The sequence below is a fragment of the Salmo salar genome, chromosome 15 (genome assembly GCF_965601325.2).
Source record: "Salmo salar chromosome 15, fSalSal1, whole genome shotgun sequence".
In the NCBI taxonomy this organism is placed as follows: Eukaryota; Metazoa; Chordata; class Actinopteri; order Salmoniformes; family Salmonidae; genus Salmo; species Salmo salar.
Window position 1 is genome coordinate 91450394 of NC_138305.1, and position 20215 is coordinate 91470608.

The following is a 20215-nucleotide window of genomic DNA, read 5'->3' on the forward strand; positions in this document are numbered from 1 at the left end:
AAGGTTCTGTCTCCTAGAGATGAACGTACTTTGGTGCGAAAGTGCAAATCAATCCCAGAACAGCAGCAAAGGATGTTGTGAAGATGATGGAGGAAACAGGTACAAAAGTATCTATATCCACAGTAAAACGAGTTCTATATCGACATAACCTGAAAGGCCGCTCAGCAAAGAAGAAGCCACCGCTCCAAAACCGCCATAAAAAAGTCAGATTACGGTTTGCAACTGCACATGGGGACAAAGATTGTACTTTTTGGAGAAATGTCCTCTGGTCTGATGAAACAAAAATAGAACTGTTTGGCCATAATGACCATCGTTATGTTTGGAGGAGAAAGGGGGAGTCTCGCAAGCCGAAGAACACCATCCCAACCGTGAAGCACAGGGGTGGCAGCATCATGTTGTGGGGGTGCTTTGCTGCAGGAGGGATTGGTGCACTTCACAAAATAGATGGCATCATGAGGTAGGAAAATTATGTGGATATATTGAAGCAACAGCTCAAGACATCAGTCAGGAAGTTAAAGCTTGGTCGCAAATGGGTCTTCCAAATGGACAATCACCCCAAGCATACTTCCAAAGTTGGGGCAAATGGCTTAAGGACAACAAAGTCAAGGTATTGGAGTGGCCATCACAAAGCCCTGACCTCAATCCTATAGCGTGTGCGATCAAGGAGGCCTAGAAAGCTGACTCAGTTACACCAGCTCTGTGTCAGGAGGTCTATGTGTAGCTGGTGTATAGGAGTCAGGCGCAGGACAGCAGATAAGAGTAATAAACGTATTTTACTCAACATATAATAAATTCAATTCAAAAACAGAGCCCACAATAACGGACCTACCTACATAGAAACAATCACTCACAAACAAACATGGGGGAACAGAGGGTTAAATAATGAACAGGTAATTGGGGGATTGAAACCAGGTGTGTAAGACAAAGACAAAACAAATGGAAAATGAAAAGTGGATCGGCGATGGCTAGAAGGCCGGTGACGTCGACCACCGAACGCCGCCCGAACAAGGAGAGGGACTGACTTCGGTGGAAGTCGTGACACTCTGTCAGGAGGAATGGGCCACAATTCACCCAACTTATTGTGGGAAGCTTGTGGAAGGCTACCCAAAACGTTTGACCCAAGATAAACAATTTAAAAGCAATGCTACCAAATACTAATTGAGTGTATGTTAACTTCTGACCCACTGGGAATGAGATGAAAGAAATAAAAGCTGAAATAAATAATTCTCTCTACTATTATTCTGACATTTCACATTCTTAAAATGAAGTGATGATTCTAACTGACCTAAGACAGGGAATTTTTACTAGGATTAAATATCAGGAATTGTGATAAACTGAGTTTAAATGCATTTGGCTAAGGTGTATGTAAACTTCCGACTTCAACTGTATTTTTCAGCTTATGTCCTTACCTCAACCCCAGGTAGCAGTTCAGTCAGGGCTTGAAGTAGGAAAGAAGGATATAGCATCAATATGTTGAGCACTTTTCCTTCACTTTGTGGTCCAACTCATCCCAAACCATCTCAATTGGGAGGTGTGGTGATTGTGGAGGCCAGGTCATCTGATGCAGCACTCCATCACTCTCCTTCTTGGTCAAATAGCCCTTACACAGCCTGGAGGTGTGTTGGGTCATTGTCCTGTTGAAAAACAGATGATAGTCCCTCTAAGCGCAGACCAGATGGGAGTGTGTATCGCTGCAGAATGCTGTGGTAGCCATGCTGGTTAAGTGTGCCTTGAATTCTAAATAAATCACCGACAGTGTCACCAGCAAAGCACCCCTACACCATCACACCACCTCCATCATGCTTCACCGTGGGAACCACACATGCAGAGATCATCTGTTCCCTACACTGAGTCTTACAAAGACACAGCGGTTGGAACCAAAAATCTTAAATTTGGACTCATCAGACCAAAGGACAGATTTCCACCAGTCTAATGTCCATTGCTCGTGTTTCTTGGCCCAAGCAAGTCTCTTCTTCTTATTGGTGTCCTTTAGTAGTGGTTTCTTTGCAGCAAATCGACCATGAAAGCCTGATTCAAGCAGTCTCCTCTGAACAGTTGATGTTGAGATGTGTCTGTTACTTGAACTCTGTGAAGCATTTATTTGGGCTGCAATTTCTGAGGTGCAGTTAACTCAAATTGCCTTATCCTCTGCAGTAGAGGTAACTCTGGGTCTTCCTTTCCTGTGGCGGTCCTCATGAGAGTCATTTTCATCATAGCGCTTGATGGTTTTTGCGACTGCACTTGAAGAAACTTTCAAAGTTCTTGAAATTTTCCAGATTGACTGACCTTCCTTTCTTAAAGTAATGATGGACTGTCGTTTCTCTTTGATTATTTGAGCTGTTCTTGCCATAATATGGCTCAAACGCATGATTGGCTCAAATGCATTAAGAAGGAAAGAAATTCCACAAAGGAACTTTTAACAAGGCACACCTGTTAATTGAAATGCATTCCAGGTGACTACCTCATGAAGCTGTTTGAGAGAATGCCAAGAGTGTTCAAATCTGTCATCAAGGCAAAAGGTGGCTACTTTGAAGAATCTCAAATCTCAAATATATTTTGATTGGTTTAACACTTTTTTGGTTCCTACATGATTCCATATGTTTTGTTTCATAACTTTGAAGTCCACTATTATTCTACAATGTAGAAAATAGTAAAATAAAGAAAAACCCTTGAATGAGTAGGTGTGTCCAAACCTTTGACTGGTACGGTACCTGGCTACCATTTACATGGGATGGGTTGAGTGAAGTCCTGGATGGCCCCAGAATGATTACACCAGCCATCTGGAAAACAGACTTCCCCCTGGGCCAAAAGGTGCCCCTTTCTGCTCCTCTAATGTTGAGCCCCACTGTAACAATGATGAACATTTAAACACCACCTGGAGCACTCTGCCATCACAGTTTATCACTCACGCCCATAAGGCTGGTTGCATAGAGCTCCAGGACTGGGACTGACAACCATGGAAACAGCTTAGATCTGTGGGCTCTCTGCTCTGTGAGCTGCTCTGTGGCTCAGGGGCTGCCAGGGAACCATCAAAGAGCCATAAAGAGCAGAGGTGCTGCCATATCAACTCAACGCTCCTAGAAGGGGATTGCAGTCCTCACATCCTCGAACACCCACTCTGGCTGCCACCACTCTTTAATCAACTTGATCACTGATACATGCTTTTTTTTATAGGGGCTGTCAGTGACTCATGCTGATCTGGTGAGCTGGCTAGCATGTCCCTTTTGTGGCAGCATAATGTTATGGGTATGCTTGTCAGGTACTGTGGAATTTGTCACGATCAAAATAAATATAGAATGGAGCAAAACCCAGGTAAAAAGTGAGAGGAAACCCTGCCTCAGTCTTCTGAATAGCTAACCCTGGGATAGAGTTTTATTTCTCAGCGGGACAATTACACAATGTTAATGCCAAAGACACACCAGAATGGCTTTCCAAGAGGTGTTGAGTATTCCTAAATGCTCCAGTCTCAGTCCTGACTTAAATATGCAGAGACAAGGTTTGAATATTGCTGTCCATCAATGATCCAAAACCATATTTACTGAGCTTGAGAAATTTTGACAAAAGTAATGGATATATGTTGCGCTAAGAGTTGGTAGAAACGTATTCAAAATGATTCACAGCTGTAATGGCTGTCACAGGTGCTTCCACCATGTATTAACTCTGGGCTATGAAGACATTCGCAATAAAGACGTCTTTGTTTAATTTGGTAATTTGGCTATAATTTGTCTTTCACTTTGGAAATGTGGAGTAGGTTGTGTAGAACGATAGGGAAAAAATCAAATTTAATACATCTCCACATTTCATTTTAAGGCAGCAATATGTGCCCAGGGTGTGTAGACTTTCACTATAGGCCCTGTACAGCTACAGGGCTCTGGGCTAGACATCCCATGGAAGATTTTATGCTTCCATTCCCTATGTCCTGATGGAAGCCCCGTGTGGCTCAGTTGGTAGAGCATGGTGTTTGCAACGCCAGGGTTGTGGGTGCGATTCCCACGGGCAACCAGTACGGGGGGGAAAAAAATAAAAAGGTATGAAATGTATCCACTCACTACTGTAAGTTGCTCTGGATAAGAGCGTCTGCTAAATGATGTAAATGTGAAGTCAAGTTTTAATATTTGAAATGTAAGGTTGCTCTGACATTAGATTCATGTGTGTCAGATTCCAGCTCGCTGTGTGCTTTTCAGCTTTACCCCAGTTCTTTGATCATGTATCAGTTATTAGCAGAAAGACTGGATGAAATTAAGGTTTATAAGACGACAAATTCAAGGCTTAATGTGTCATTATGGCATAAATTCATACATATCTCCTTTTATGAGGGAAAGAGTATTATTATAACAGCGGTCTGAGAACACTCAGTCCTCACATAAAGCCAAGCTGTCTTTTTATTACACTCCATCCATTTTATTCTCATCATGTTTCAACATAACATTGTTATTAATACTCACTGGGCACTCACTGGCTGAATCAACGTTGTTTCCATGTAATTTCAATGAAATTAACGCGTTGAAATCTAACTCTCTCTGTCAGTGTTGAACCAATTGATGTGATTCCTCTTTTGCCTTTCTTTGATCGTCTATATTTACAGTAAATAATTGTTAATTGCCTAAAGCTAAAGGATGTATGATTAGTTTTGGTTGTTATTGGTTGCACAATAAGACAAGAAAATGGCAGGATTATGATAAAACAACAAAAGGGCATCTGAAACACCTATGATGTTTGTCTGCGTGTCTCTGGTAGCAGAATGTTTCCGAGGCAGCCTGTAAATGACCAGGTTCTTCATCAAAATGTTTTGGGGGGGTTTTTCTCTTTTTTTTCTTCATTTCTGTGAGGTGAGGAGGATGTCAGGTCGAGCTGAGCACTGACTGAAAACTGCCCTTCCTCTTCACCCTGGATGTTTGACTCAGAGGGGGCAGATTCTGTGTCCCCTGTGTCGTGTGTGTTTATTTTGGATTCCATACTGGTCACAGGCTTGATTACATAGGCCAAACAGCACCGAACAGCAGTGAGTCCCGATGATCTCAAAATGAGGCTTCTGCTCTTTTTTGTTGTCTTTTTTCTTTTAAACAGTTATTTAATTATTTAGACCCGGTTATTTAGACCTGGGAAGGCTAATGAGCGCACTGCACTCTCCGACCAGTAGTGAAATTTATTGGTAAATTAAGTGTAAGTTAAATGAACAACAGCAGGATTGCAACCTGTGCAACGATTTTCTGGCGGAGTACAAGCCAGCTCTTCTTTGTAATCTAAGGGAGGAAAGAGCAGAAAAGCTGCCTGTCAAGATCACAGCAAGAGAGAGACAGAGGGGAGAAAGGTGAATTGGTAGAGAGAGAGAGTGATAGTATACTGTGATGAACCCAGATAAAGAGCTCAGCCCAGAGATTTGTTTCTCCCCCATCATGTCCTTCATATACTCAAGGAGGAGAGAAGTTATGTTCTGTAGCTACCGTTGGTTTTGTAATTTCCCATTCTCTAATCCATGTTTTTCTTTAATCATCTTCCCACCACTTATCAGAATGTTTGTGGGCCAAGCCCAATAGCCAAACAGCCAAATAGTCTCTGTCTCATCAGAGTTTATAGGCTCAGAATCATGGGCTTATTCATATGGACCTTCATGTACAAATTACATTGACTGACCTGTACTCTGTACTGGTACCCCCTGTATATAGCCTCATTATAGTTATTTTATTGTGTTACTTTTTATTTAAAAAAAAAACTTTAGTTTATTTTGTAAATATTTTCTTAATTCTATTTTCTTAAAACTGCATTGTTGATTAAGTAAGCATTTCACGGTTGTATTCGGCGCATGTGACAAATACAATTTGATTTGATTTAACAATTTGATTTGATTTGATGGAGGCATTCAACCCCCTACTTTACTTTTCACAAAATGCTACATGATGTGTGAGGAAGTGTCAAGGGAATTATTTTATCCCCATGATAATAATTAACAATCAATAAGCGTTGACTAATTCCCAAGGTTTGTAAGACACTGGGTAAAGAATAATTAGGCAAGGACTCAGCTTTCTGCAAAAGGTCTCTACAGTTTATTCAGAGAACGTTCTGCCCAACATTAACAAAGAAGTTCATTTTATTCTCTCTCTCCGCTTACGCACACACCTCCACACCAACAGTATATAACCTACGCACACACATACACACAAACAGTAGGTGAACAGTATCCCTCCCCTGACTTCCCACCACTGTTAATCACTATCCAGCGCTGCCTGTTCCTTTCCCCCGAGATTAGGAGAACCTTGAAGGCTACTCCCGGTCTCTTCACCCACACACATGTCCACAGTTCCGTTAGACCCACTAATCACACACACACATTTCTCTCCCTTCCGGGTCTCTACTAGACCTTATGGAACTAACGTTCAGTACTTTAATTATTCATAACCCATGCTACATAACTACTAATTAATAATGGATTGTTTATTCATTTACCTTTATTAGATGATTATCTTATCAGGAAGGATGAGGAAGCAGTAAGGTAGTGTTTTCATAAGAGTACTGTTAGTGGCATCACATCACAACCTTGCCACAGCCAAGAGGAGATGTGTGTTTAGAGATGGCGCCTCGCTCAGACAGCCTTTATCTCTAAAGAAGTTGATTTTCTGTCATGCGGCTTCCTTCTCTTCATCTTCTGACAGTCATGTTCACAAGACATAAGAACGTTATGCCAGAATGAATTTTTGATGGAAAGGGAATTTCTTGTTGCTAAGCCTCTTTAATGAGAATTTTAATGCTGTGTTGTTTGCCCCGAGGAGAAATTAGATTGTGATTTGATTACGAGAAATAAGATTATAGGATGGATTTGTTTTTGTGTGCTACTGATGAAAAGGAGGTAGTGGGTGTTGGTAAACTAAATATCTGTTATATCAAGCTAGGGAGGGAATTTAATATGGCAAACTTTAATACTCATCATGAATAACTTCCACATCTACAAACTGGCTCCCTGACATTCCCACAGGCTTACTGTGAATGAATACAGTAACAACCTTGTGATTTTGAATATCCGTGTGGTGTCAATGTGGGGACTAGTTGTGCTGCATTCATGACATGTGGGAACTAGGAAACTCGACAATTTCCGACTTGGAAAGTCCTTATAGAAATATGATATCTGAGTTTCCCAACCAATAGGAAGGCGAGAGGCTCTACGGACACGCCTGGTGCCCAACGTTGATGACATATGTTGCGCAGCAAAACTCAACTAACGGATTTGGTTCAGTCAGTTGTCTTAACGCTCCCCAGCTAGCTAGTTTGTGCTTGTGACTAGAAATTTTATAGAGAAAGTAAAACTTGTCTGCCAAAGTTTGGACTTGAGAGTGTTCAGAATCATTCCGTTTTTATCGGACTACAAAACCAACAAATGTCCTTTAGCTGTCACCCTGAACTGATATTCCTACATGACAGCAGTACTCAGCAAGCGGGCATCGGGATCGAATGACACACTGTGCCCCGTAGTTGTGTTGCAGTGCAAACTCTCCCCATTGAGCAGCAGTAGACTTTATCACAGTGACATCCAAATGGTTACTACTACCAATATTACAAGTTATTCGTTTAGGCTGCTATCCTACTCAAAATATATTGAAGTGGGATGGAATAAATTGGTGACTTTAGCTACCGCCAGCAACATGTGATACAGCTGCCCGGGGGGGAACAGGTGTTGCCCAGTGGGTAGCTGAGGAACGCTCAATTCCGTTCTCTTATGAGTTGAGCGTTCCTCACCTACCAAGTGGGAAGCATCTCGATACAACACCGTTACACTGGTCATTCAGATTCCAGATGGTGACCAATACTACAAGTTATTTCCCATCTGAAGAAACATCACATTTATAAATTGTAACTAGCGCCATACTGCTGTTGTTTCCAGCTAGCTAATATAAACTGGCTAGCTGGGAAGGGCTCATCAGGACGAATGACTAAACCGAATCCATTCGTCTCGACTCTCACCAACAATTTGGGTTTCATGCAGGTCCATATAGCCTCTTTCAAAAGGAAGCTCTAGGCAAATAACTCGCATTAATTTGAACTCTGATTTGTCATGAATGCAGCATAGGTCCATGTATTCTATCAGAGAAGGTGAAACAACCAGCAAAGTCCATTTTAAATTAGAAACTTTAGAGATTTAAGGCTTTGTCCCTGATCTGATCTGACATTTATGACCCTACATCACAGTTTACCACCATTTTTATGTAGCCAATTATTTATTTACTCATTAGCTGTCTGCGCTCAGAGGCGAAGCAGTTCAGGTCCCTGAAATCATTGCTCCACAGTCGGATGTGACTCCTCTATGTCCTCTGTCTTTATGCCAGCATCACCTCCTGTTAATTGATGAACATAATGACCGTGTGTTTGCCACAGCACAGGGCGTTAGGAGCCTAAAATAGAGACAGTGAACTGTAGGAAGGACTCTCAGTCTGAGGGACAAATTTACAGTCCAACTACCCGGGTTGAAACAGACCTGATCAGTGCATAACGGGTAGACGGAGAGAGAGAGAGAAAGAGAGAGAGGGCAGAGGAGAAAGAGAGAGAGAGAGAAGGGGGAAAAAGTGAGAGAGGGACAGACAGAGGGACAGAGAGGGACAAGGGGCGAGAGAGAAAATGGATGAATTAAGTAGAGAGAGAGAAAAGGACAGTTATGCGGGGGAGAGAGAGGAGTGGGTGCCTAAGAGAATGGTCTGAAGGTTATAACGTGCAGCAGGGCCCCTCTGGGTACAACTAACCATAGTGCTATGTGCGTGCGTGCAGATGACTCTATCCTTCAGCACCCAGTCTTGCCTCCTACATTTCCTATCTCTGTCTTGTTTTTCTCCTCTCTCTCCCAGGCATCGATCAATTACAATGCACCACCATTCTCCACCTCTGTGTCCAAAACCCTTTAACACAACAGCAGTTCATCTCACACAAATCAGACATTCGGTGGGATCTCCAATGGGGAACAGGGACTGATAGGTGGGGTTAGTAGGAAGGTCACCTATGAGCTGTCATAAAGGACCGATCAGAGATGTGCTTGGAGAACAGAATGAGTGATTTAGCGGGAGACAGGATTTCTGGCAGATAGTCCAGTCTCCAGTGTATGTCTAGTCCTCACCCTGATGATGCTTTTAGTCTCATTTCAAATATATTATTTACATTCAGAAGAATCATACACAACATGTTTATGAGGGGGTATTGGTGGTTTAATTCAATATTTTGATTGAATAATACATTCAGTGTATAAGCAACTCCATCTTGTATTTTACATTCCACACATGGATGAGATTGAAGGCGCAAGTGACCGTTCAGTGTCAACGGGCTTTGCCAATATGTGTAATAAACCAGACAGACTGATTTGTCCATACTTGATTCTGCTCACAGATTATTCTCAATGTGAGGTGACAGAGGAATCTAATGCCTCTCTGTTGCTCTCTGGTGGCTTTAGACGTGGCCTAATATGTCATACTTTTGCTATTGTGTTCACTCACTGACATCTTTGTATTTACTGTTGTCAAATTATTACTTATTCTTACAAGTATATACATTTCAGACTAGCAACAGTGACATAACGCCTCTTTATTATACAGACAATACTTTAACAGCAAGAGGAATGCAGATCATAAAGAACTGTAATGTTTTATACAAAATGTAAAATACAAAAGACAATAAACATACAAAATAAAAACGTAGTATCTTGGATACCTGTAAACTCATATGCCTACTAAACAACAGTAAAAAAAAAAAAAACAATATATAAGTGTCAATATAAAACATTTTGTGAAACAACATTCTATAAAAAATGATCTATGGCACGCCAGTGGGTTGAAACATTGCCTGTTTGTTTCTACCGTCTCCAGCTCACCCACCAGCCCTTTGGGGCTCAAGATAATTGTCCATTATCACTCAGTACAGAACTCTGGCCTCCCTCTTACGGTAATACATTTCATGACAGGTTACTGGTCTTCTCTTAACTGTTCTGGCTCTAGTAGGTACAGGCTCTGCTGGGTGGGCTCTGCATTCCACGTGCAGTTCCTGAGTTCCTGTCTCAGCTCAGACAGCTGGTGAGCGTGATTAGTGAGGGTACCGTTGACCTGGGACAGGTATCCATCTGACTGCCTCTCCAGCTCCGCCCTGATCCTCTCCAGATCCTTGGCCAGGTGACTGAAGCCCTTACATTGGCCCTCCACGCTGGCCACGCGGCCCCCCACCTCCACCACCTCCTTTTGGACTCCAAGCGCAGTGGAGCGGCAGCCCTGCACCTCCCCGGCCAGCCGCCTCCTCAGCTCCTGGAGCTCTCCCTTCATCCGGGTCAGCCTCTTCTCACCCACCCCCAACATGGAGGCCTGGCGCCCCAAAAGCTGCACCACGCCCTTCACCTGCTGGGCCAGGCGCTCCTCCCGCTCCTGCCAGGTGGTGTTGGCGCGCCCCACATCCTGGACCACCAACCCTACAGAGTCCTTCAGGCCCTTCAGGGTGAGGTTCATGGAACGGGCGTTGAACTTGAGTAGCATGATTTCACCCTGGACTGAACTCTCCTCCTCTCCCTCCTGGTGGTCTTCCCTGTGGGACAGTCTGGTCAGGAGGCTCTGCAGGGTGACATTAAGGCTGTTCAGACGGTTATTCTGCATGTCCAGGAGACCCTTCTCCTCTTCTCCTCCTGTCTTCTCCTCCTCCACCCTGTGAGTGTTTGATGTGACTTCGTCTCCCTGGAGAATGGGCTGAGAGGAGGAGGTGCAGAGGAGTTCCAGGCCGCTCAGCTGTTTCTGCACTCTGTCCACGTCCACCTCCAGCCTCCTCCTGAGGGACTCCACCTCTGTCTCCAGCGTGGGCACAGCGTGGCCCTCCAGCAAGGCAGGGGCCGTAGCATTCTCCAGATCCTCCAACGCTGTCAGCAGACGACCCTCCAGAGCCTTCAGCTTCCCCTCCAGACGGGCCTCCAGGCTGCCTGTCCCGACCTCTCCCTCTGAGCTACTGCCCTGGACCCCACCACTACCACTGCTACTAGCGCTCCCACCCCTGACCTTTCCACATTCAGTCAGGTTGAGCTTGGCCTCCGCATACTCCAGCCGCCCCTCCAGCATTGCCGCTACATGGTCCTTGTGCCCACCCAGCTCCACTCTCAGGTGCCCCTGGGACTGGTTGAGGCCTGCCACCAACTGTTCCAGCAAATGCACACTCTCACCTAGGCCAGTGACTCTACCACAGCAGCCCTCTGTCAGGACATGTCCCTGGATCTGAGTCTGCAGGTATCCCAGCTCCTTTCTAAGCCCAGTGGCGCTGACCTCCAGGGCCAGCTCCATCAGATCCTGTCTCTCCTGCTGCCCCCTGTGGCACTGTCGACTCAGCTCCCTGGCCCTCTCCCCACAGCGGGTCTCTGCACTCTCAACACGCTTCTCAAACTCCCCCAGGATCTCCGTCCGGGCCCCGCCAAGCTTGGCATCCACCAGATCCTCCATTGCCTTCTGGTTGTCTCTCGCTTCGGCCCTTGTCAAGCTATCTACACCGCCTGACATCTTCTTGAGGGTTCCGTCATGCCTGATCACACTGCCTCTCAGCTCCTCCAGCTCAGCAGCCTTGGCCTGTAGCTCAGTCCGGAGCTCCTCAACCCTCCCTGTCAGCTCGCTCAACCCTGGGAAAGCCTGGCCCCCATCCAGCCCCTCTGCATCGGGGTCTCCTCCAGGGATGTCTGCAAAGCCTACAGTGGAGTGGGGGGAAGAGGACAGAGCGGGGGCGGGGACAGGGCTTGGTTCTGCAGACAGCAGGGCGGAGAGCATCCTGTTGGCGTCCTCCCATAGTGAGGCGCGCAGGCCGTCCTCAAGTCCGTTCACCGTCCCCCTCAGCGTCTCCAGACCCTGGGACAGCCTCCGCACATCCTCCTCCATCCGGTCCAGGCGCTCAGTAGACTCACTGTCCACTATGTCCAGAGGCTGGCCTACAGAGGGGAGAAGAATGTTACATACACAATCATACTCACAAGAGTACAGGGAGAGAGCGAGAGAAAATGTAATGTAAGAATAAATGCTAATTTTAAGGATTTTAAGTCTTTGAAGAATGTTGCCAAAATCAATGGAATTTCTGGACAGTTAAGCACTCTAGATACATATAGATGTTGTGTTGCAGTACTGAATATGCATTGGAATAACACTCCCAGTCTCACCATCGATTTCTTGGCTGCCAGCATGGGGAGCTGTTTCATCAGTGACAGGCTCCAACTCTGAGTGAAAAGGATGATCAGTGAGGTCTGGGTGATCAGGATGATCTGGTCCAGGCTGCTGGGGATTGTTTGGCTCCAGATCTGGTTCAGGCTGGTGATGGTCTGGCTCCTGGTGGTCTGGGCCCTGGTGGTCTGGTTCAGGCTGGTGATGGTCCGGCTCATGGTGGTCTGGCCGGAGGTGGTCTGGTTCATGCTGGTGGTGGTCTGGCCCCTGGTGGTCTAATTCAGGCTGGTGGTGGTCTGACCTCTGGTGGTCTAGTTCAGGCTGGTGGTGGTCTGACCTCTGGTGGTCTAGTTCAGGCTGGTGGTGGTCTGACCCCTGGTGGTCTGGTTCAGGCTGGTGGTGGTCTGACCTCTGGTGGTCTGGTTCAGGCTGGTGGTGGTCTGACCCCTGGGGGTCTGGTTCAGGCAGGTGGTGGTCTGACCCCTGGTGGTCTGGTTCAGGCTGGTGGTGGTCTGACCCCTGGTGGTCTGGTTCACGCTGGTGGTGGTCTGACCCCTGGTGGTCTAGTTCAGGCTGGTGATGGTCTGACCCCTGGTGGTCTGGTTCAGGCTGGTGGTGGTCTGACCCCTGGTGGTCTGGTTCAGGATGGTGATAGTCTGACCCCTGGTGTTCTAGTTCAGACTGGTGGTGGTCTTGCCCCTGGTGGTCTGGTTCAGGCTGGTGGTGGTCTGACCCCTGGTGGTCTGGTTCAGGCTGGTGATAGTCTGGCCCCTCGTGGTGGTCTGGTTGGTGGTGGTGCTGTGGCCCAAAGATGTAAGGCTTGAAAGATGACCCTCGGTAGGAGGGCTGGGTCAGAGGAGGCCCAAAGGGACGTATACGGTAGGACTTGACGTTGCTGGGAGGAGGGCCTTTTGCTTTCACTGGGTATGACTTCATAGGAGGAGGTTCCTTCATGGGAGGGCCCTTGGTAAGCATTGGGTACGATTTCATGGGAGGAGGGCCCTTGGTCTGACTCCAGGGGTTTCCTTTAATGGGTGGGCCTTTGAATGGTGGGCCCTTGAATGGAGGCATCGCCTTAATTGGGTGTTGGTAGGCTGGGGGTCCCTCCATGCAGCCGTAGCCAGAGTATCCTGGACAGCAGCGCCATTCCAGCTCAGTGAGAGTCTTATGTGCAACTTTATAGACAGGCTTGTACATCACATGATATCTGAGGGTTAATGAAAGAAACAACATAAGCACAAGCAACTACCAAGCTGACACCTGTGAATGGTGAGAGAAAAAGTTACAGCCCTGTTTTCATACCCTTTTCATATGGCAAGAGGGGTAGAACTAATAATACTGGTTGTTTTTACAGCAGTTTTACAGCAGTAGTCCTCGTTGTAGATGTAGCAATAACAGTAGTAATTGTGGAGGCCGTAGGCCTATTTATGATACAATCTGTAATAGTTAAATCATGTAGTATCAATTATGAAGATGAACTCACATGAGGGTGGGACACTTCTGACCCCAGGCACACTTGTTGTACTGAGCTTTGACATAAGGAGCTACCCCATCCTGCATGGTGAATGACACAGTCTTCTCAACAACATAGGCACAGTGGTTTCTGTCAGAGAGAAAAGAATGAGAGAATGAGATCACACACTTCAAATAAGATTCTTAAACTTGCATCTTTTTCTAAACCTAAAAACCCTCTTGCATTTCTAACTGGCTTAGATATTAAAATGAAAACAAAAACAGACAGACTGCTACACAGTAAGATAACCAGCTTTAACTGAGCATCAAAAGCGGAGCCAATCTCCAGCGCCACGTCTCCAGAGGGAACAGCCCAGTTTATGTTCAGAACGTGTACTCACTTGAGCCTGCTGGTGGGCTTCCCATGGACATAGGGATGAGGATTGGGCCCAGCCTTGTAGAGGATGTACTGGGAGGGTCTGTAGAACTTGGCATCAGCCAGAGACAGAGTGACTGACAGGAGGAGGATGGGAGGTAATGCCACTGCAATGTGCATCGTTGCTCCCACTCAAGGAAAGGTAGATGGAAAATAAAATGAAAAAACTGCTGCCTGAAGACAGAAACAGTGGCAATATAGCTTTTAAAGAAAAAGTAGGTCTGCCTCAAAGTCAAGTTTCAACTCCGCTTGGGGGGAATCATACAACTTGATTTTTCAATGGCATCAGGCAAATGTAAAAAGGATGTATAGTTGAGATGCCAGCATCTCACAAAAAATACCTCACAGAACTAGAAAACATTCAATTCTAAAGCAGAGACTTCATTCTTAGTAACCCGATTCCATACATGAGAAGAAGACATGGAAAAAAAGTTGTCACAGAGAGAGAGTTCTTCAGCACTTAGGAAAAGCCAAGTCAAGAGCCAGTCTATTAATGTTGTCCTGGTGCAGTCTGTGGCTATTACTCTGTCAGGGTGACAACAGTCCACTGTGAGCTAAAAGGGCCGCTGTTGCACCCTAATAGGGAGCACCCTCTGGCATTATTTGCATATCCCCCTCCCACATTGCCCTCCTGAAAGTAACACAAGTGTGAGACTGGGGGGAGAGGCCTGAGTCCCCCATATGTGTAAATGCTCATTAATACCATATAACAGTGCTACCATGAATAGGTCACCACCATTACTGTGGCTGCTGCTGCTTCGTCATGCATTATGATATAATACACCTCTAGATTAACAGAGTCGGACAAACAGTCGCCGATCCTTTACCCAACATACTCAGCTACTGTCTCAGGTTCTAACTAATAACAAGGCACTGAGGCGATATCTATTTTTCGGAATCCGTTATGTTATGGATATTCTATGAGTTACTTGATCTTAGCCATAATGACCTATGTCTAATAGTATGATTATCTCAATGAGTAAAAGGTCAGCTGAAGAGACAGTCAGGGTCAAGGAATTAAATGCAACACATAATTGAATGTATCTCTATGGTCAGGGTTATGTCATGGGTTATGGCTTTGAATTTTAGGCTACTGATAAGGGGACATCAGAACACCCTGTTACCCTTACGTAATAACCAGTAAGCACTTTTTCTGTTCCGATCAACACAGCCCATTTGCAAAACAAAACAAACAGCTAATGATGGAAATGAAGCTTGGCAGTTGACATTTCCCCTGCTATGGCCATTTCATAGGCTTCATAGATACAGTATATTCTACCCACCACTCTACTCTACTCAGCACTGATGAAATCTATGAAACATGGCTACTGCTACACAGCTGGTCTCTCACCCCACTCTCACACCCACACCCCACCCAGACCTAACGGCAAACCAACAGGACCAACCAGGAACAAAGACAAACAAATAGCCTGTGTTGAAACACACCCACCCCTCTGTACTTCCTCCCCCAGAGAACCAACATACTCAACACTCAACCACAGCATCTGTGTTTGTTCAGTGCATCAGTGCCCAGTGAGGTGGCTAGTTAGTCGGTACAGTGAGGGAAAAAAGTATTTGATCCCCTGTTGATTTTGTACGTTTGCCCACTGACAAAGAAATGATCAGTCTATCATTTTAATGGTAGGTTTATTTGAACAGTGAGAGACAGAATAACAACAAAAAAATCCAGAAAAACACATGTCAATAATGTTATAAATTGATTTGCATTTTAATGAGGGAAATAAGCATTTGACCCCCTCTCAATCAGAAAGATTTCTGGCTCCCAGGTGTCTTTTATACAGGTAACGAGCTGAGATTAGGAGCACACTCTTAAAGGGAGTGCTCCTAATCTCAGCTTGTTACCTGTATAAAAGACACCTGTCCACAGAAGCAATCAATCAATCAGATTCCAAACTCTCCACCATGGCCAAGACCAAAGAGCTCTCCAAGGATGTCAGGGACAAGATTGTAGACCTACACAAGGCTGGAATGGGCTACAAGACCATCGCCAAGCAGCTTGGTGAGAAGGTGACAACAGTTGGTGCGATTATTCGCAAATGGAAGAAACACAAAAGAACTGTCAATCTCCCTCGGCCTGGGGCTCCATGCAAGATCTCACCTCGTGGAGTTGCAATGATCATGAGAACGGTGAGGAATCAGCCCAGAACTACACGGGAGGATCTTGTCAATGATCTCAAGGCAGCTGGGACCATAGTCACCAAGAAAACAATTGGTAACACACTATGCCGTGAAGGACTGAAATCCTGCAGCGCCCGTAAGGTCCCCCTGCTCAAGAAAGCACATATACATGCCCGTCTGAAGTTTGCCAATGAACATCTGAATGATTCAGAGGACAACTGGGTGAAATTGTTGTGGTCAGATGAGACCAAAATGGAGCTCTTTGGCATCAACTCAACTCGCCGTGTTTGGAGGAGGAGGAATGCTGCCTATGACCCCAAGAATACCATCCCCACCGTCAAACATGGAGGTGGAAACATATGCTTTGGGGGTGTTTTTCTGCTAAGGGGACAGGACAACTTCACCGCATCAAAGGGACGATGGACGGGGCCATGTACCGTCAAATCTTGGGTGAGAACCTCCTTCCCTCAGCCAGGGCATTGAAAATGGGTCGTGGATGGGTATTCCAGCATGACAATGACCCAAAACACACGACCAAGCCAACAAAGGAGTGGCTCAAGAAGAAGCACATTAAGGTCCTGGAGTGGCCTAGCCAGTCTCCAGACCTTAATCCCCTAGAAAATCTGTGGAGGGAGCTGAAGGTTCGATTTGCCAAACGTCAGCCTCGAAACCTTAATGACTTGGAGAAGATCTGCAAAGAGCAGTGGGACAAAATCCCTCTTGAGATGTGTGCAAACCTGGTGGCCAACTACAAGAAACGTCTGACCTCTGTGATTGCCAACAAGGGTTCTGCCATCAAGTACTAAGTCATGTTTTGCAGAGGGGGTCAAATACTTATTTCCCTCATTAAAATGCAAATCAATTTATAACATTTTTGACATACGTTTTTCTGGATTTTTTTGTTGTTATTCTGTCTCTCACTGTTGAAATAAACCTACCATTAAAAGTATAGACTGATCATTTCTTTGTCAGTGGGCAAACGTACAAAATCAGCAGGGGATCAAATACTTTTTTCCCTCACTGTATCTCACAGGTGGAATGATTTAGATGTAGATGTGATTTATTAGGATCCCTATCAGCCGACGCCAATGGTGACAGCTAATCTTACTAGGGTCTGACATAATAAAAAATACATTACAGAAAAAAGACTTTACGATTGACATACATATAAATACATAAACATGTAGTGTGTGTGCGTCTATCAGTTACACATACATAATGTAGTCGTGCAAGCCATGTACATATACGTTCTCAATAACCTGAGTCCCCTAAATCCTACACATTTCTATTTGTGAAGTGTAGAGAGTTTGCTTTTAGAGAAAGTGTGACTCATCAGGTAGGCTACATACCAGTGAGACGTGTGCCTGTTTTGGAGACGTGATGGGTTAAAATAGAACATTTTGGAATTTTGCAGTCATTGGTCTTACCCAGGAGTCAAGCCCCTGGGCTTACTTTGTGGTTATTTAGGTTAAACGCATCCCATTCATTTGTGCATTTATAGTGAGGGAATATGGGAAAACCATGTTAACATATTGCTGTGGACTGTTTCTAACCCAGGAATGATTTATTAGCTGGACCTTGTTAGCCTGCAGTCTGTCAGGAACAGGAGTAACATTGTGTCCATTATTTCAGAGCTGGCTTTTGATTGGCCCTAGTTAAAGGGTCATTTCCTGTCTCCTGTTTGTGCCTGGTCCCACCTTCTTTACCTGGGCACTCCCTGACACCTGCTGATGCACAACAATAGAACTGTGTGTGTGTGTGTGTGTGTGTGTGTGTGTGTGTGTGTGTGTGTGTGTGTGTGTGTGTGTGTGTGTGTGTGTGTGTGTGTGTGTGTGTGTGTGTGTGTGTGTGTGTGTGTGTGTGTGTGTGTGTGTGTGTGTGTGTGTGTTTGTGTGTGTGTGTGTGTTTGTGTGTGCTAACACATATTTGGTGTATAAGTGTGTTTCCAATCCCTTAGCTCTAAGCTACTCCACCATTTGATCTGTAAATAAGTCCTCATTGTTCCATAGGCAGGACCTGCCATACTCCGATACACAAGAGCTCGGTTTGGTCCTGGACTAGTCATGCAACACAAGCACACCTTTATTCTAGTAGAGCAGGCCACTCCACCGGAAAGGGCACCGAATGACATCACAATGTAACAGCTGTTCCAGGCTCGACGCCTCTGTTCACCTCCCCATCGTAACGCTCACTTCAGATTTAGAATGTTCACATACCATTCATCATGAAAAGGGAGAGGTCTAATTTACCTGCCACACACTTTTCTGTGTGGAGTCGCCAGTGAATAGATAGAATGGAGTATGTGTGTGCGTTTGTGTGCGTGCGTGTGCACGTGCCCACATTTCTTTAATTACCCTGCTCTCTTTCTCTTTCTGACTGCTTACTATTGACACCAGACGTCTACATTCTGAGCCTGCCTGTAAACTCTTTAAAGTGAGGTTTATGTTTTCTATGTTTTTGAAGGTTATTGTGTCTGAAGAAGAGTGTGACAGTGTTTAACTGGGAATCAGCCATCAGATTACATCATAAAAAGTATGTTACTGACAACAACAACATAACCTTAATAATTTTACATGCAGGAAAACCCCCATCAATTGTACACTAATGAGATTGTATTTTAGTGCAGAGAGATTATTCTAGGTTCGCCAATTATCTGCAGCTCTCTTTTTCAGTTGTTTGTTTGAGTGTACACTTGCATTTGTGTAGGCCTACGTTTCATCCGCCTCTTCCGGAAGGATCCCCATCACTACCACCACTAAGTACCACTATCATGCTTTAAAAGGGAAAATGTTTGTGTTCAGTATTATTGTCTATGTATGACAGAGCTGTGTTTTGCACATATACTATGTCTGGGTTATTAATCACATTATCTTGGCATTCATTCATTATGAGATAATATTGATGTAGGACAAATATTGATAAGAGCAAACCTCATTTAATGGCCACATGGGGAAGCAATAGCTTGTGGCACACCCACACCCATGTGAGAAGTTCAGTGTGTTTGTGTTAATCAGGCCTCATGGCTCTGTGTCCACATCTGAAGATGGGCAATACCTACCTGCACTTACAGAACACCTCTCACTCAGTCCTACTAATATATTGCTAGTTAATGGGAACAAGAGACTGTCATGAAAGTTCCATTTCATAGCAGAACCTACTGGGTCTGTAGCAATGGGTGTTTGACCTTTCCATAGATGAGAACAATGTTTGAGGCTTTGCCCCTGGTGTAGTGAAACCATTTAGAGAAGCTTGATAATCCTGCTTGTCTCCGCAATGTTTGGTAAATCCGCCTTTAGTTTAAATGCACCACAGTTATTGAATATCTTACAAAACAAATTACACCTGAATTCCCTGGTGCTGATAGTGCCGTTTAAAACTGTTGTTAAATGAGTTCACTAAAGTGTGAAATTGTTTCAATTGATTATTATAACTTGTTGTAATAACCTGTTGTAATTTATTTATAGCTGTCTTGTAGTTTTGTTATAATTATATTTATGTAATTCTTGTCCTCAGGGCACCATTGTAAATGAGATAATGGTCTCAGTTGGGTTCCCCTGAATAAATACAAGTTAATACAAAATATATAATAATAATGTGCCAAAGTATTATTTTTCCTTTGGAGAGAAAAAGTTTGTCCATTCTTATTGTGTGCTGAGCCTCTAAGCCAAATGGGTTGTTAGTGGACCATGTCTTTAATCATTTGCATTTGAAACTGTTGGAGAATTAATCATTATCCATTGATACACCATGAAACAAAAGGCTGGTCCTCTGCAGACCAGCCTTAACCTACTGTTAATATCCCAGGCTCTTTGATGTTCCCTCCAGTTCCCTTTCATATTTTAGGCCTCTTACCAGGCCAAATGTGCCCATGCTAATAAATCAGCCCCTATGTGCCCCCTAAAGTATCTGCTGCTTCATAGATAGTCATGTTGTCATAGCAACAATGATAGGCCTACACCCCGAGAAGTCATGTGCCCCTGCCCTGGTAATTAGACCTAAAGGAATCAGCTGTTTGTTGTCACTGGGTTAGTATGTCCCACGTGTGGTTTGT

At 44.8% G+C, this 20215-nt stretch overlaps 1 protein-coding gene across 1 annotated transcript; it reads right to left on the reverse strand.

Annotated features, from left to right (window-relative positions):
* Window positions 1-9535: 9535 nt before the first annotated feature.
* On the reverse strand, window positions 9536-14560 carry LOC106572449 (uncharacterized). Its single transcript, XM_014146643.2, has 4 exons — window positions 13991-14560; window positions 13621-13740; window positions 12137-13344; window positions 9536-11911 (listed from the first exon to the last, which is right to left on the reverse strand). The coding sequence occupies exons 1-4, from the start codon at window positions 14143-14145 to the stop codon at window positions 9933-9935; spliced, it is 3462 nt and encodes a 1153-aa protein (XP_014002118.2). The 5' UTR covers window positions 14146-14560; the 3' UTR covers window positions 9536-9932.
* Between the last annotated feature and the right edge of the window lie 5655 nt (window positions 14561-20215).

Excerpts from the sequence above, each read along its gene's own strand:
- LOC106572449 (XM_014146643.2), bottom strand. The coding sequence starts at position 14,145 with ATGCACATTGCAGTGGCATTACCTCCCATCCTCCTCCTGTCAGTCACT. Across the intron at positions 13,741-13,990 it reads AAGCCCACCAGCAGGCTCAA|AAACCACTGTGCCTATGTTG; the intron begins GTGAGTACACGT and ends TCTCTCTGACAG. Across the intron at positions 11,912-12,136 it reads TGGCAGCCAAGAAATCGATG|GCCAGCCTCTGGACATAGTG; the intron begins GTGAGACTGGGA and ends TCCCCTCTGTAG.